The 16,200-nt window shown below is 45.0% G+C and overlaps 1 protein-coding gene across 1 annotated transcript in view; it reads left to right on the plus strand.

Annotated features, from left to right (window-relative positions):
- The first annotated feature begins 322 nt into the window (after positions 1-322).
- LOC133130025 (synaptotagmin-7-like) overlaps positions 323-16,200 on the plus strand; it is a 140,068-nt gene continuing 124,190 nt past the window's right edge. The window contains exon 1 of the mRNA XM_061244235.1: positions 323-455. Within this exon, the coding sequence (XP_061100219.1) occupies positions 422-455 (34 nt within the window). The 5' untranslated portion in view covers positions 323-421. The remainder of the gene's footprint in view (positions 456-16,200) is intronic.

A 16,200-nucleotide genomic window follows, 5' to 3' on the forward strand; every position in this document is an offset into this window, starting at 1 on the left:
GACAAAAGTCAAGATAAATAATTTACTTTATCTTTGCATGGCGAATCTATTCTGCACATCGCATAGGAAGCCGAAAGTAAATAAATAATAAATTGCTCCATCAGTAGGAGAGCACATTAGTCCAGTGAGTGACACAAACGCACGCTGGACTGTCCGCCTCATCTCCGCTCTGTGCACACTTTCTCGCGGCACTGACAGTGGGGAAGAGAGAGAGAGAGAGAGAGAGAGAGAGAGAGAGAGAGAGAGAGAGCCTACCTGCTCAATCGGAATACGGAAAACACACTAGCACGCGCGCGCATAGTACACAATATTATAACCAGCAAGAACAAGGAAAAGGAATGCAAAGTAGTTCCAACAGGAATTGATGTCATTTAAATAACGTCGTAAAACCACCAGATATTGAAGGGGAAACTCAACAACCATGTATCTTAACAGGGAAGAGGAGAACAGCAAAGGTACGGTGGAAATGCGTCTTTGTTTCTACTTTCCATACTATGAAGCACTCCTGTTTTTAAAACCAAAATGTGCAAGATGCTTTTTCGACAGACACGATTCGTTATTGGCTTCAGTTGGAAACGCGTTTCCCTGTGGGTCATTACTACAGACACTCCTCAATTGGATATTATTATTGCATTTACCATTTTACTATTATTGATAATCCTTCATTGATGTCTGAATATGTTTTTGTGTAAGCAAATCATGCACTGGCAAAGGCGTTTGTCTCACGATTTGTGAATTTACGAAATATGTGCATCATTGCAACGATAACAACATTTATAATAACGGGCTAACGGTTTCAACTGTGTTTTCCAATTGACGTGCGTTACTTATTCTCGCACATGATGTGTCTTGGTTGTGTCACTTGAATGCTGACATCGTTTCACTTATAGTGAGGAAAACAATACACAAGGTCATAGCGCTCACAGTCATGACCATGAGTAGCCTGTGTGTATACAAGCGTATTTGTGCGTGTCACTCTGTGGCGCTCTGGTCGCTGGCATTCTCATACGCGCCTGCTCGTCGTTGTGGTGCGCGGCGTAACCAAGAGGCTATACGCTGTATATCCATGATGGAAAGGGGACATCAAGCACAAGGTGCAAGGTGGTACGAGGAGGCATTTATTTAAGATATTTCCCCCACGTGTTCCTGGGGCGTGATTACCCAATTAAGTCCAGTACAACCACCCGCCTTCAGCGTCTTTCCATATGAGAAAGCTAGATATCTGTCGTAATGTCGACGTGGGGCTGGAAAGGTGGTTATTCTAAACAGAACAACAAACATACATACACGACCAACACCTGCTGCTGCTGAGAGAGAGAGAGAGAGAGAGAGAGAGAGAGAGAGAGAGAGAGAGAGAGACGAACAGGGAAAGGGGCGTCTATTTTGTTCACTTCTTTTTGATGTTAGATAATGATTGTATGAAGTGTCAATGATACGATAATGAGACATTTGTGTGAATCATGGTGTGTGCGCGCGTCTCTGTGTTTGTGTGTGGGGCGCGTACGATATAACAGCAGTTTGTTCAGAAATGGTGCCATCCTTGTCAATGAAGGGAAGGACGTCTTCTATTTCTTTTCTATTATTGCTGTATTATGGACATAATGCATTTTACCGTTAATGCGATACAATACTTAAATTAATACATGACATATTGAGGAATAACTTGAAGGCTTTTGGACATCGGCTACCGATAACTCAATAGTGAAGGTAGCATCGCTGGCTATATAGAAATCTGGTTCCTGTGGGCAGATGCCATCCGAGGCCAAAGACGTCGGCTTTGAGTAGTTTAAGTTGTTTTATCGTGCCTCCGTAATTTGAGTGGTTGAGCTCATACATTCAAGCGTGAGCGCACACCAAGGGTGGCGATATTCTCCTGATTGGCTGACCATTAGCCCGACTGATAAGCGCAGGGTGCGAAATCTGGCGACACACGATTGAGGGGATCGTTTTCTTCCTCTCGTGCGGTGGTTTCCGCGCCGCGTGCCCTCCTTGTTGTGAATTCCCTGCGCGTCTCAAGGTGGAGTAACAGAGGATAAGGGAGAGCGTGTGCGCGTGCGTGCGTGCGTGCGTGCGTGTGTGTGTGTGTGTGTGTGTGAGTGAGTGCGTGTGTGCGTGTGTGTGTGTGCCTGCGCTATTTGCTTGAGGACGAAATATTTTGTTTCCAATAAGGAGAGACAGACACAGACGAACACGTGCTCAGTATTAATAGAACAAGACCCCCCCCCCTCCATAGTAGAGATACCTCTGGCTAAAATACCTGCAAGTGGTCTGTCAGACTTGCATATGCAAGAACTCAGTGAAAGCATCACTTAATTGCTAAGCGTGCTATCAATTTGCTTTCAGTTTTTCCACCTCTTGTCTCTTGTGCCGCTCACCCATTTCTCACATTTGTTGAGTTCAATAGGCCGGAGTTTTTTTTTTATAAACAGAGCTGATAGATGGGTGAGGCCAAGCTGCCGATAGATCAGCTGACTGCCGTTTGACGGGTATATTTAAACGGCATTTCCAATAAAAATGTCTGCATGGTGAACCTGCTCCCGTTAAGTCCATTAATCTTTCCCTTCAAATTCTGTTTGAAGTGGCGTGGCTGCTATCTGTACAGGGCTGATCAAACATTATACAACTGTTTCCTCTGGGAGAGGAGGGGGGACAGGGGTGGGGCTCCCTCCCTCTCTCTCTCCCACTCTCCCTCTCTCCACATCTCTCCCTCCCTCTCTCCCTCTCTCTCTCTCTCTCTCTCTCTCTCTCTCTCTCTCTCTCTCTCTCTCTCTCTCTCTCTCTCTCTCAATTAGTGCATGCCTGAGCATGTCTGGAACAAGAGCCAGTATGAATTTTACATATCAATTAAAATCTGTATTTTTTATTATTTGTAACAACCCTTTTATTTTATTTTGAACAAACTATGTTTAGTAACATCTTATGCAAATGAAAAAAAAAAATTAAAAATATGTTTTGTTTTATTAGAGATTCTTTGATGTAGGTTGAGATGTGCAGAAGAAAGTTGGAGAGATCCACATGTCTTCTGTGGAAAATGTTAGATCAGTCATTTTCACTGTTTGTTATGTTGCGGTTAACTGGTTAATTGGATATACAATATATAATTTCAATACAATGCATTTTATTCCGGATTCCAATTACACAAAATGTGCATAAAATTTCAACTGTCGGGCTCTTACTGTCTGAGCCAATGTCGCCCCGATATATATAGTGAGGACCAAAAATCTGAAGACTAGCAATTCCTGGTTGTTTTCATGGTTTTTCAAGGGATAATGCAATTATGATACTCCAATTACATTTCTTCTTCAATAATGCATTGCTGAGAACAAGGGGGGGCTTATCAGTATGGCGTTCCCATAACAGTCACCGGACCTGAACGCAATCTAACATCTGCTGAAGGACCTGAAGAGGGCGAAGTCAAGCATCAAGTAACGGCCACAGATCATCGATGGCAAGTTCTGGGATGAAATGGAAGATGAGCTTTCAAAAGCTGGTGGGATCAATGCCAAGCCAAGTGAAGGAGTTAATCAAAGCCAAAGGCAGAAGACACCAAGTACTAACAACGTTTGACCTTCAATAAATACCTACACGCTTGAATAATATAGATTGGGTATCGTAATTGTATTAGCCCCTGAGTAAAAATGAAAAACGTCAGTTCTTGGTCGAGTACTCTGGCTTTTGTTCTCCACTGTATGGTGCCTATTGGAGTCATATGCACTGTGTTTGAGTTGAATTAACACTGGACATTTTACTGTGTAAATAGTTCAAATATAAATGGTCTTATTTGGCCGCATTTTTTCAGCATAAAAAACGGACACATAGCTCTCGGAATTCAGAAAAGATATGTTAAATATATCAGGCTTAATATTCAAGAATTGGGGCATATTGCCTTCCTCTGTGAAGTTATTTGCAGATTCTTGGATTTCCTGCAAAAGTGTTAAATGTCTTTTTTGTGGATAAACATTGATCAGTTTTCATTTCAGCTTGTTCCATTGTAATTGTCTGCATATATTTTCTAAATCTTTGTACTGTTGGTGAGCTCCTTGCCTCTCTGTGGCCCAAACAGCACAACACTGTACTCACTGTGAAACCAATGCAGTGGCATCAGGAATCAAACGCATGACCTTAGCAACCACACTGCACAGCTTCCAACAAACCATGTGATTGAAGGCCCTTCCTCACCAAGAACTATAAGTATAACTATAACAATAACCAGGTGAGCATCCGCATCCATGAAGACAACGTTCTGTAAATAGTCTCTCAGCTATGTCAGCTGTCATTTCACAGGCAGCCCCCTGTAAATTCGGTTGGATTTTGATTGGCTGTCAGTGTTTTATCGTTCATGCAGCTTGAAAAAAAAAAATGCTCTGAAAGTGATCCCGACGATATCGTCCATCACAATCGTTGTCGCAATTTTGAAAGCAACACGTTTATAGTTATGGTTATAGTTATCGTTCCCGGTGTGGAGAACCCTCAGGTGGTTCACACTTCCTTTCTCAGCTCGAGGGGATGACATCACCATCTGTAGCTGTCTCATGCACCAGGTCCTGCTATATTCGTCCAGTTACAGAGATGGTCTGTTACTTGGACACATCTGTCAAAATGGCTCATTAAACAGCAAGGCCTTAGCACTCCATGAAGGATGACTTGAACTCAGAACCCTGAGGTCCAGTATCTGGTGGGCCTCATTGTGTACTGCGACCAGGGCAAAAAAAATAAAACACGTTTAGAAAAGCAGTTAAAGTAATAATTCCATTGGCTCTGACAATTCAAGTTTTAATACTTTGGAGGTTTTTTCTTTTTTTTTTAACAAAAGGCAGGTGAATTCAATACAGCAAAAAAGGAATGAAGAGCTTGCAAACTCCATTTATTGATTGGTCTTTTCATTTGTACGCCAGCTGATGGATTGGTATGGTGGGGTGTGTAAGTATTGAGTGATTAAAGTGCGAGAGGCGGCCTCAGTTGTGATTGTGAGAAGTGGTACAGTTCATATCTGCGAGAGGAATTGCACCGTGGCGACTGTGATGAAGGAGATCGCAGGAGAACGACGGACTATCATGTATAATACATGTAATCCCGCCGGTGCGCTTGGGCTATGTCAGCGCTAATGTCGCTGTGGCAGTGAGGTGCAGCCCATGGGTGAGGCTGGTGCCACCGGGGCCTTGATTGAGCGACGTGGTCCGCTCCGGTTGGAACGCAGACTTTAAATGAGGGTTAGCGCGGGCCCCGACTGCGGCGAAATCACGATGAAAAATGGCGACTTTCAACATCGCTCACGAAGCAATGCCTCAAACCATTGTCGCACTGCTTGTACACCTGGTCCCGGGTCTGCCTCGATCTAAGACCGACACTCGCATTTGGACAAGGCCACTAGCTCAACTGAACAATTTTGTCACAGATTAATGATCTGGTTCTTTTACATAGTCCCCCGTAGGACTGGCTTCTTGGATGGCACATGCGGATAAAGAAGTAATCCTTGGTGCAGTGATACAGACAACACGCTTGAGCTGAAAAGCAGACTCCTGCTGGTATTCCTGTGGGACGGGCCACAGCTATCTGATCTGCTGGATGCTGGGTTCTAGAATGCTTTTTTTGGGGGCCAGGGTGGGCAAACATTGGGATGGGGTGGATACTGTAGGGTAGGGTGGTGTCAAAGTGTGTTTTTTATTTTCATTTTTTTATTGCGGTGCTCATTTTTTTAATGCACATTAAAACATACCTTCCCTCGGCAGGGAAAGGCATGCTATGCTGGATTTTCACCTTGAAAATAAAACAACCATGCTCAGCCATTACCGTGAAGTGCTGGCAATCCATGTCTGTGTTCACTTCCGCCCAGTCATGTATTTGTTATTATAACATGTTTGGAATGTTTCTGGGCATGACACCTTTTTGTAGATTGAATCTGAGAAGGAGAAGGAGGAGAAGAAACATGTATGGATTGGTTACAGTGGTTTATTTTCAGCTTAGGGCCAGACAGACTGGGTCACCAGTGGCTTATCAGCCTTTAGTAACATTAGGTTGCTGCCATTATTATAAATTTATTCAATTGTTTTGCAATGTGGACCATGATGGTTAGTCCACCTGTTGAGAAATCCTACTATCCCAAATATATGACTGCAGTTCAACTACTACAGACCAATTCCAACCACATTGTATTTTTAACTAAATTTGTATCTTTGGTGAATATCTCCTTTGTTGCTACGGGTGTTGGCTGGTATACCTCAACCTGGAGGTCTGGTATGACTGCAGCTATTGCTGTATTTCTGAAAGAAATTTGATTCCAGCAGTCTGCAATATGATGTTACAAAGCTACCAACATGTGAGCATCGTATTCTTGTGTAGGCGGGTGGAGAATGGAGAAGAAGATGCCTTTGATTGTAAACACAAGAGGAATGGAAACAAATCATGCATAGCATGCCTTTAAGGGTAGCCACTTTAACTACTTTTCTCTTTTTGGTGGCTGTCCTGTTGCTTAATTACTTCCAGTGTTGAGTAATTAATTGGTAACTTAGTTAACTAGTTAACATTTTCAGAGTAGCTATTCCCCAAAATTCCACCAATCAAATGACAGAGATAAAATTACAATTCAACAGACGTTGATGATTTTATCAAATAGTGATTTTCTTTATTTTTATCACGTACGTATGCCTGTTGCTGAGCTGAACAATCTATGTGCAATTTGTTTTGTTGGCCTAATAATAGGCTTATTAATTGAACGATCGGCTTGATTGATTGTCCTGGCCCACCAACTTGTAACTTGAAAACAACTGGGCCCAAGGCCAAACCTAGTTGTCCACCCCTGCTCTGGGCTGTGTCCCACTCTGGGACAGGGACAGATCCAGCTGGAGAAAATGGGGGCATGTTGGTTGAATCGAAATGCTGACCTACCAAAACACTCATTTGAAATGGTACACCATCTAATGGGTTGTCAAATATCTGACAAATATCTGAGTTAGATGTGTACGAAAGTAGCAAATACAGTAAGATAAAAATGTGTCAAAAAAAGTACAAATACACATGAAATGCAGATACATTTTTTGCATTATGATTGAACAATAATGAATGGAAGCTAATGCTCTCATGCATTATGTCAACCTAGACTGGAAAGGGGCCAAACTTCATTAATTAATTCATTCATTCATTATCCTAACCCGCTTATCTTGAACAGGGTCGCAGGGGGGCTGGAGCCTATCCCAGCATACATTGGGCGAAAGGCAGGAATACACCCTGGACAGGTCGCCAGTCCATCGCAGGGCACACACACCATTCACTCACACACTCATACCTATGGGCAATTTAGTCTCCAATCAGTCTAACCTGCATGTCTTTGGAATGTGAGAGGAAACCGGAGTACCCGGAGGAAACCCACGCAAACACGGGGAGAACATGCAAACTCCACACAGAGAGGCCCCAGCCGACAGGGATTCCAACCCTATACAATGCCGTCGTTATGGTAAATCCCGGAGATCAGCTATTATGGTCTATTCAAGGGACTCTTCGTTGACAGTGACATTGTCACAACTATAATCGCAGGTTCCCAGGTATGGGAATGACCTACACAAAATACTTTCAAAGGAGTTTGCTCTGTTCGATACGAAAAAAAGAACGACCCAACAACCTACAGCAGCTCTACTCTGCTCTTGCGACAATACAGCCCACGTCTGTCGAAGCCAAAAGAGCCATTTCAGTTTGATGAGCAACTGTTCAATTAATGCCTTATGCTTCTTGAAGTCACACTAAAAAATAACATGTATTATTCTTGAGAATTTGAACTAAATTAACCTTTCTTACAGAAAAAACATTTTATGTAAAATATCATAAGCACAGTGATGCAAGGTCTCGTTTTGTTAAAAATGGAATGGTTTTTTTTCTTTTTGAATTTGAACTGAATTGCTACATGTTCGTAGCAATAAAACATTTGATGTGTATTGTATGTGTTTGTCTATATAGGCCAAGTAGCATTAAATTAGTATTAAAAGGCACTTTTACCATTTCTACGGGAATCTTGGAATTTCCCGGGAGGGAGGTGCGATATTCCCGGATTTTAAAATGCCCAACTCAGGAATTTTGAGCAACGCTCCATGGGATCCCGACCCACAGTTTGGGAACCCCTGGTCTATGGTTTCAGCACATGCTCCATCCACACAGGATCGTTTCATCCCCTTCACATCCTCTTGGTTAGTTTAGTAGAAATTCATTCTCAAAATATTTTATTATTATTCAGTATGCATATAAATAAGGCCGAAACCTGCTTTTGAATAATAAATGTGAAAATGTGGAATGTGTTTGACTTGTTGATGGGGGTTGGATATTTGACAAAAGGGTCAATTAATGGACCTCAATGAATATATTAGTATACAAGATGTCATTATAGTGATTTATTTTATCTTCTCGACCTGTTGCTATCTGAGGAGAGCAGAAGGAGAGGGAGAGGTAGGGGGAGGGTGACAGGCAGGGGGAAATGTATGCACTTTTCTTACAGAAAAAAATGTTGTATAGTTTAATGGGCAAAATACAGTATTTTACAGACCATAAGACCCATAATATGATGTAGTTTCCATGTTTCCTTTTGCTGTCTCCAAATGTCCTTTTTGGAATACTGCCTAGACATAGCTTAGAAAAAACTATGCAGAATGCTCATTTTTGGTGACATTGTCATCAAATTTGAAAGGGGATTTGTCCAGTGTTTTGGCTGCTGCTCCATTGTGTTTCTAAGTGCACCAGGCATTGCCACAATAATCTGTCTCCAGTCAAAAACAAAATCTTTTAAGTGAGAAAAAAGTTTCCAATTTCACTGTTTGAGCTTCTGTAACTAGTAATATTTGGAGTGATTAAACCCCAATGGGTTACCTTTCACTAGAGACCAGGATTATGCCTGTAGTCAGAAGGGTTTAAGAATAGTACCAATTTTATTTAGAGTATTTCATTTTTAAGCTTGTGTCAAGAAAAGGGGCGGTACTTAAGGGGGTCTGTTTGTACGAGTGCTTGTTTACATACGGCCCAGTGCTTCTGGGGTTGGGACTTGGGGGCGTCCAAATAATATACAGCAAAGCATCATAGGGATAGAGATCCTCCATTCTTTTTTCACTTGTTAACCTATATACATTATTTCATCATTATGAAATGAGTCTTTTTACAGCCTATAAACACATCCCAAAAGCATGTTCAGGTGCCTGCCCAAGTCTCATTAAGGCACATATGTTTTCAGAGGGGCATTATTGTTTCATGAACTTTCAGAAGTGGACAGACATATCATTGACCTTGATCATGCGTCCATTCCCCATCATGCACTGTGCTGTAGTTTGTCACCATTTTCTCTGTTCCCCGTCAAATGGTCAGTGGGTTCTCTTAGTCAAATTTATTCTGGCAGAAGCTAGCTGCTCTTTGTTTGCTCTTAAGTCTTATGGAAGCTTCTTCAGTCAGTTCAGTGAGATAAGAAACCTTGTTTGAACTAAATTTATCAGAGGGTGAAATGCAACTGTATAGATTTGGGCCAGAATATTCTGAAGAGCAGCTCAGCCAAAGAAAGAACTTGAGTGGTTCTCTCTGATAACAGAGACATTAAGGTCTACTGAAAACATTAGCCACAAAGAAGTGACCATTTTTAGTGCTTATCTGATGTGTAATGTGCCATTGGTTAAAAAGAGACTTCTAATAATCTCTGTCTCCTATCTCTAGCGGTAATCCTCTGTGCTTTTCCCCAGTCTGAGTTTAAAAAAAGTTCCAAATTTAAACTGTATGTTGATGCAACTGTGACTCATCACTGCCAAATAAATATGAGCCCCACCACTTCTCCTTTGCAACATAAAAGTCCAAGTGCACCAAAATTAAGTACCACCGATTCAGGTTGATCCTAAAATGTACTTCCATCCATTCTTAATCTAACCCACTTAATCCTGGGCAGGGTTCTGGCGGGGTTGTAGCATATCCCAGCATGCATTGGGCGACAGGCAGCAATACACCCTGGAAAGGTTGCTTAGCCATCACAGGGCGACCTAAGTTTACTTTTCTGTCAGAGATGTAATGCTAGACAATCCTAATCTATCAGTCCCAGGCCAACATGGGCCGCTGACTGACGTTCACACTTGGTCATAATTGGTATACGCAACCGTGTGCTGATGATGGTAGTTGACAGATGAGCACTTTGACCTTGACATACAGTCCCCTCCAAAAGTATTGGAACAGCAAGGTCAATTCCTTTGTTTTTGCCATACACTGAATATCATGAATACCATGAAGTAAATAAAAATAAATAACACATCATATTTGGTAGTATATCCTAGCATATGCTTGTAATAACTGCATCAAGCCTGCTACCCACTGACACTTGCATTCTTCTTTTGTGATGCTTTTCCAGGCTTTTACTGCAGCCTCTTTCAGTTTTTGTTTGGTTTGAGGGGGTTCCCTTCAATCTCCTCTTCAGGAGATGAAATGCCTGCTCAATTGGGGTAAGGTCTGGTGACTGACACTGACTTGGCCAGTTTAAAATCTTCCACTTATTCTCCCTAATGAGTGTTGGCAGTGTGTTTTGGGTCATTGTCTTGCTGCATGATGAAGTTCCTTCCAATTAGTTTTGACGCATTTAGTTGGCAGACAGAATGTTTTTGTAGACTTCTAAATTCATCCTGCTGCTACCATCATGAGTTACATCATCAATAAAGATTAATGAACCCACTCCAGAAGCAGCCATGCAAGCCCAAGCCATGGTACTGGTCTCATCAGTCCATAAAACATTGTTAGACTTAGCTTTTGTGACTTAGCTCTGTACTTCTTTGCAAATTGTAATCTCACTTTCCGATTCTTACTACTGATGAGTGATTTGAATCTTGTGCTATAGCCTCTATCTTGCTGCTCACTAAGTCTTCTTCAAACAGTTGATTGAGATACCTTCACCCCTGCCCTGTGGTGATTGTTTGTGATGTCACTGACTGATGTTTTGGGTTTTTTTCTTCACAGCTCTTACAATGTTTCTGTCATCAACAGCTGTTGTTTTCTTTGGTCGATGTCGATGTTGCTCTGTACGCCAGCAATTTCTTTCTTTTTCAGGACATTCCAAGTTGTTGTACAAGCTATCCCCGATGCTTATGCAATGGCCCTCATCAATTTCCCCTTCTTTGGCCCTTGAGCAATGCCCTGAACTCCACATTTCCCCAGGGAGGGATTATCCACTGCTTTGTTTAATCAACTGTAAGTTGCTTTCGATAAAAACGTCAGCTCAATAACAAATCTATCTTTATTCATGTTTATATACTCTGCTATGCCTGTGGCAGCAGGGCTTGTGTCCAAGCAGTAGCCATGGCTCACTGATACAATTTCACACAATGATACTGGCCAGCTGTCTTTCTCTCTCTCTCTCTCCACTCTTTCTCTTATCTGCCTCTATCGTTCACTCACTCTTCCAGAACCGGGAAAAACCAAGGCCCGCGCCTCATCCCCTTTCATCCCGCGATGCTTCTTCTCGAATGCGAGGATGGCAGACCGCGGGGGGGGGGGCGGAGGGCGAATAAGAGCGAGGGAACGGAAGAGGATGAGACGGATAGAGAGAGAGAGTGAGAGAAGCGGAGGCCCGGGAGTGGGAGTCAGCCAAGGGCACGCAGAGGAGAGGAGTGACTGTGTGTGGGGGTATGCGGAAAGGACAGAGAAAGAGCTAGAAGGTGCTGGAAGTTATTCAGGGATGAATGACAGACGACAGACAGCTGTTTGGGTTGTGAAGCAGAGAGCGAGGGAGCGAGAGAGGGAGAGAGGGAGGGAGATTCAGAGGGGAGTATGGATGAAAGGGACTATGGAGGCCCTGGGGTCTGGGGGTTAATACCGTGTGCGGCGTGTTGACGGATCCCGGGGTGTGCGGACCGCTCCGCTGAAACTGTTGCGGCTTCACAGGAAGGTCGCGCTCGTACACGTAGGGAAGGGATTTAAAAACGTGTGTGTGTGTGTGTGTGTGTGTGTGTGTGCATGTGTGAGTGCGTATGTGTGTGTGTGTGCGTGTGTGTGTGTGTGCGTGTGTGTGTGTGTGTGCATGTGTGTGTGTGTATGTGTGTGTGCGTGTGCAGGTCGTTACGTAACGTTCTCTCTCTCGCTCACTCTCTTCGCGGAGATGTAGAACCGCGAGCGTTTCGCGCACACGAAAGCTTGAATACTTTCCTGCCTTTCTTCTGTTTCTCCTCGCTGTCCTCCTTCCCTTCGGCTCTCACTCCCCCCTGTCTGAGGACTCCTCCCTCTGCCTCTCTTCCTCCCTCCGCCTCGCTCCCCCTGTCTGAGGGCCCCTCCTTCTGCCTCTCCTCCTCCCTCCGCCTCGCCCCCCCTGTCTGAGGGCCCCTCCTTCTGCCTCTCCTCCTCCCTCCGCCTCGCCCCCCCTGTCTGAGGGCCCCTCCTTCTGCCTCTCCTCCTCCCTCTGCCTGGCCCCCCCTGTCTAAGGGCCCCTCCTTCTGCCTCGGCCTCCCTCCGCCTCGCCCCCCCTGTCTGAGGGCCCCTCCTTCTGCCTCGGCCTCCCTGGGCTCATTCCAGGGGCTTGTTCTCCTGTTCTTCTCTTCCTCGCTCCTGACCCGGAAACCCATCAAGGTCCACCATCCTTTCAACCAAGCTGATGTTGGGGTGATATTGGCTCAGCTGGTAAGAGCAGTTGTCTGGCAGTCTGAGGGTTGCCGGTTCGATCCCCTGCCTGGGTGTGTCGAAGTGTCCCTGAGCAAGACACCAAACCCCCAATTGTTCCTGACGAGCTGCTTGGTGCCTTGCATGGCAGCCAGTCTCCGTTGGTGTGTGAGTGTATGTATGAATGGGTGAATGAGAAGCATCAATTGTACAGCACTTTGGATAAAGGCGCTGTATTAATTTCAACCATTTACCATGTTAGGAACTCCTTCCTTTGAGGGAGGAAACATCAGCGCATCCCATTGCAGTGGCTTCAAACGTGACGTGGCTTCAAACGTGACGTGGCTTCAAACGTGACGTGGCTTCAAATGTGACGTGGCTTCAAACGTGACGTGGCTTCCTCCATTTCCCTCGTCTGCACTTCTTCTCCCCGCCCCTTTCTCTCGCCTCTCCCGGTGGGTGGAGTGAGGAGTAGGAAAATGAGCGTGGAAAAGAAACAAAAACAGGGGAGAAGTTAGCGATTGGAATGAGCCGACTCCCCACAGCCGGGTTCATCAGCGCTCCCGGTGTTCTCTGATTCACAGTCCTTTGTTCCCGGTGAGAAAAAGTACAAACAATAATAATAAAATAAAAAAAGAAGATGCCCAAAAATAAACAAATGATGAAAAAAGTCTGCGCAGCCTTTGAGAACTGAGCCTCTGTCAGCCCCTGTGTTTGATGTGGAGCAGGATGAGTGGAGGGGAGGGAGAGAGGGGGGCGTGGAACGGCAGTGTGTGCGGGATCAGCTGCCGCGGAGCCCCTACTTTTGAAGGAGGGGGGGGAGAGAGACAAAGAGAGAGAGAGAGAAAAAAACCTGTTTTAATCAATGCGCTGGAAGCAGAGCCGGTCTCCTGAGGCACTGCTCTGAGAAAGACAGACTGAGTCAGAGCGGTGGATTTATTCTATTGTTTCTGTTTGTGTGTTTGTACGTGTGTTTGTACGTGTGTTTGTGTGTTTGTGTGCATGTGCGTGTGCGTGCGTGCGTGCGCGTGCGTGCGTGTGCGTGTGTGCGTGCGTGCGTGCGTGCGTTTGTACGTGTGTGTGTTTGTGTGTTTGTACGTGTGTGTGTGTGTGTGTGTGTGTGCGTGTGTGTGCGTGTGTGTGTGTGTGTGCGTGTGTGTGCATTTGAATATATGAGTACTTGACATTTTGACTTTATTACACCTTATTCATGTGATTATCTAATCAGACAGTTGTGTGGTAGCAGTGCAATGCATACAATCGTGTCAGGAGCTTCAGTTAATGTTCACATCAACCATCAGAATGGGGAAGTGATCTAAGTGACTTTGACCGAGGAATGATTGCTGGGGGCAGACAGGGTGGTTTGAGTATCTCAGAAATGGCTGATCTGGAATTTTCACACGCACTAGCCTCTAGCATTGGCAAAAAAATTTTGCAGGCAGAAATGCCTTGTTAATGAGACACGTCAGAGGAGAATGGCTGACAGGAAGGTGACAGTAACGCAAATAACCACACATTACAACAGTGGCATGCAGAAGAGCATCTCTGAACACACAAAGCATCATAACTCTAAGTGGATAGGCTACAGCAGCAGAAGTCTAAAAAATAAGTCTTCATAAATTCCTAATAAAGTGCTTGGTGAATGTATGTATGCATGCATATACACATACTAGTGTGTGTGTATGTGTGTGTGTGCTCGTGCATGGATGTGTTTGCATAGCACTATGAATGGGATGCTGTGTATATGCACATGCTATGTGGGTTCTGTATGTGGGTTCTGTATGTGGGTTCTGTGTGTGGGTTCTGTATGTGGGTTCTGTGTGTGGGTTCTGTATGTGGGTTCTGTGTGTGGGTTCTGTGTGTGGGTTCTGTATGTGGGTTCTTTGTGTGGGTTCTGTGTGTGGGTTCTGTGTGTGGGTTCTGTATGTGGGTTCTGTGTGTGGGTTCTGTATGTGGGTTCTGTGTGTGGGTTCTGTGTGTGTTTGTGCATCTGAGCTCAGTGTTTGTGTGAGCGTACAAGCCATCCCTGCCGTAAGATCCAGCTCTGCTAGCTAGACCACCTTGAAAATTGAGCTGGTCAAGCTGGTCATAAACTGGTCTAACTGGGTATGAGCTGGTCAACCAGCATGGCCAAGCTGGTCATAAACTGGTCTAGCTGGGTATGAGCTGATCAACCAGCTAGTGTTGGTAAGTTGTCTGAGCTGTTTCAAAACATAGCTTGAGCTGGTCCAACCATGGGTCAAGCTGGGACCTGGTCTGAACTGGTCCACCAGCTAAACCATGTCGAGCTGGGAGCTGATCTGAACTGGTCAACCAGCTAAACCATATCAAGCTGGGAGCTGATCTGAACTGGTCAACCAGCTAAACCATGTTGAGCTGGGAGCTGATCTGAACTGGTCAACCAGCTGTTGTTTTCAGCAGGGATTTGTTGTCGAGCAGATCGCATGGGTCTCTACCAGAACCTGCCGTTCCGAAGGGCCTCTTGTTCAAACGCAGGGCGGGAGGCCAGGGCGGGAGGCCTGCCCCAGTGAAAACCTGCTGTGTTTGTCTAAGTTGTGAAATGCAAGCACTGTAAGCTGCCCTGGACAAGGATCTCCGGTACAAATAAATGACCTTATTCACTCCACATTAATCCACATATAATTCATTCTCATGAAATGTGTTCACAACTCTGTCGGTGAGGGTTTGTGCAAAGAGAAGTGATGGTATATGGTGGCTGGTATACTGAAAATGTGTTGGTGTGTGTGTATGATTGGAGCATGTGTGTGAGAGTGAGAATAAGTTTGTATCTTTTGGAGCGCATGTGTCCATAGGTGGGTATCTGTCCATATTAGAATGAAAAAAAACAGCTCAGGCTAGGTTTTGAAACAGCTGATATCTGGTCGACCAGCTCCCAGGTCTACATGGTTTAGCTGGTTGACCAGTTCAGACCAGCTTCCAGCTTGACATAGTTTGACCTACTCAAGTTATGTTTTGAAACAGGTGGTTGACCAGACAAACTCCTGCACTAGCCGGTTGACCAGCTGATACCCAGCTAGACCAGCTTACGACCAGCTCATACCCAGCTAGATCAGCTTTATGACCAGCTTGACCAGCTCAATTTTCAAGCTGGTCGAGCTGGCATAGCTGTATTTTACAGCAGGGGTGTGAAAGTATCTGGCAGCGTGTGAAGATTGGCAGGTTGTGTTGACCACGCGCCATCTTCTCCCCCCTGCTTCTCCACGGCCCTGTCCTGCCGATGACCTGCAGGCCTTAGGGATGAGAGTTTCACGAGCAGGTGCCGTGCACACGTCCTCGTCCTCGTCCCCCGGTCTCCCCAGCATCCCTGCCCCAGGAAATACAATTATGGAATTAGTGTGCGGTCACCGTGGAGACAGGAATGTGGGGCTGTGTGTCGGTCGTGTACCTGTCCGTCAGGTGCCTGGTCTCCTGATTCTCTACACACAAGGACAGAGAGAGAGAGAGAGAGAGAGAGGGCGTGAGAGAGAGGAAAAGAGAAGGAGAGAGAGAAGGAGAGAGAGAGAAATGGAGAGAGAGAAGGAGAGGAAGCGGAGAGAGAGGAAGAGATAGAGGGCAGGAGAAAGAAAGGGAGAGAGGGGGAGAGGGAGAGGAAGA

This window comes from Conger conger, chromosome 6 (genome assembly GCF_963514075.1).
Source record: "Conger conger chromosome 6, fConCon1.1, whole genome shotgun sequence".
NCBI classification, from domain to species: Eukaryota; Metazoa; Chordata; class Actinopteri; order Anguilliformes; family Congridae; genus Conger; species Conger conger.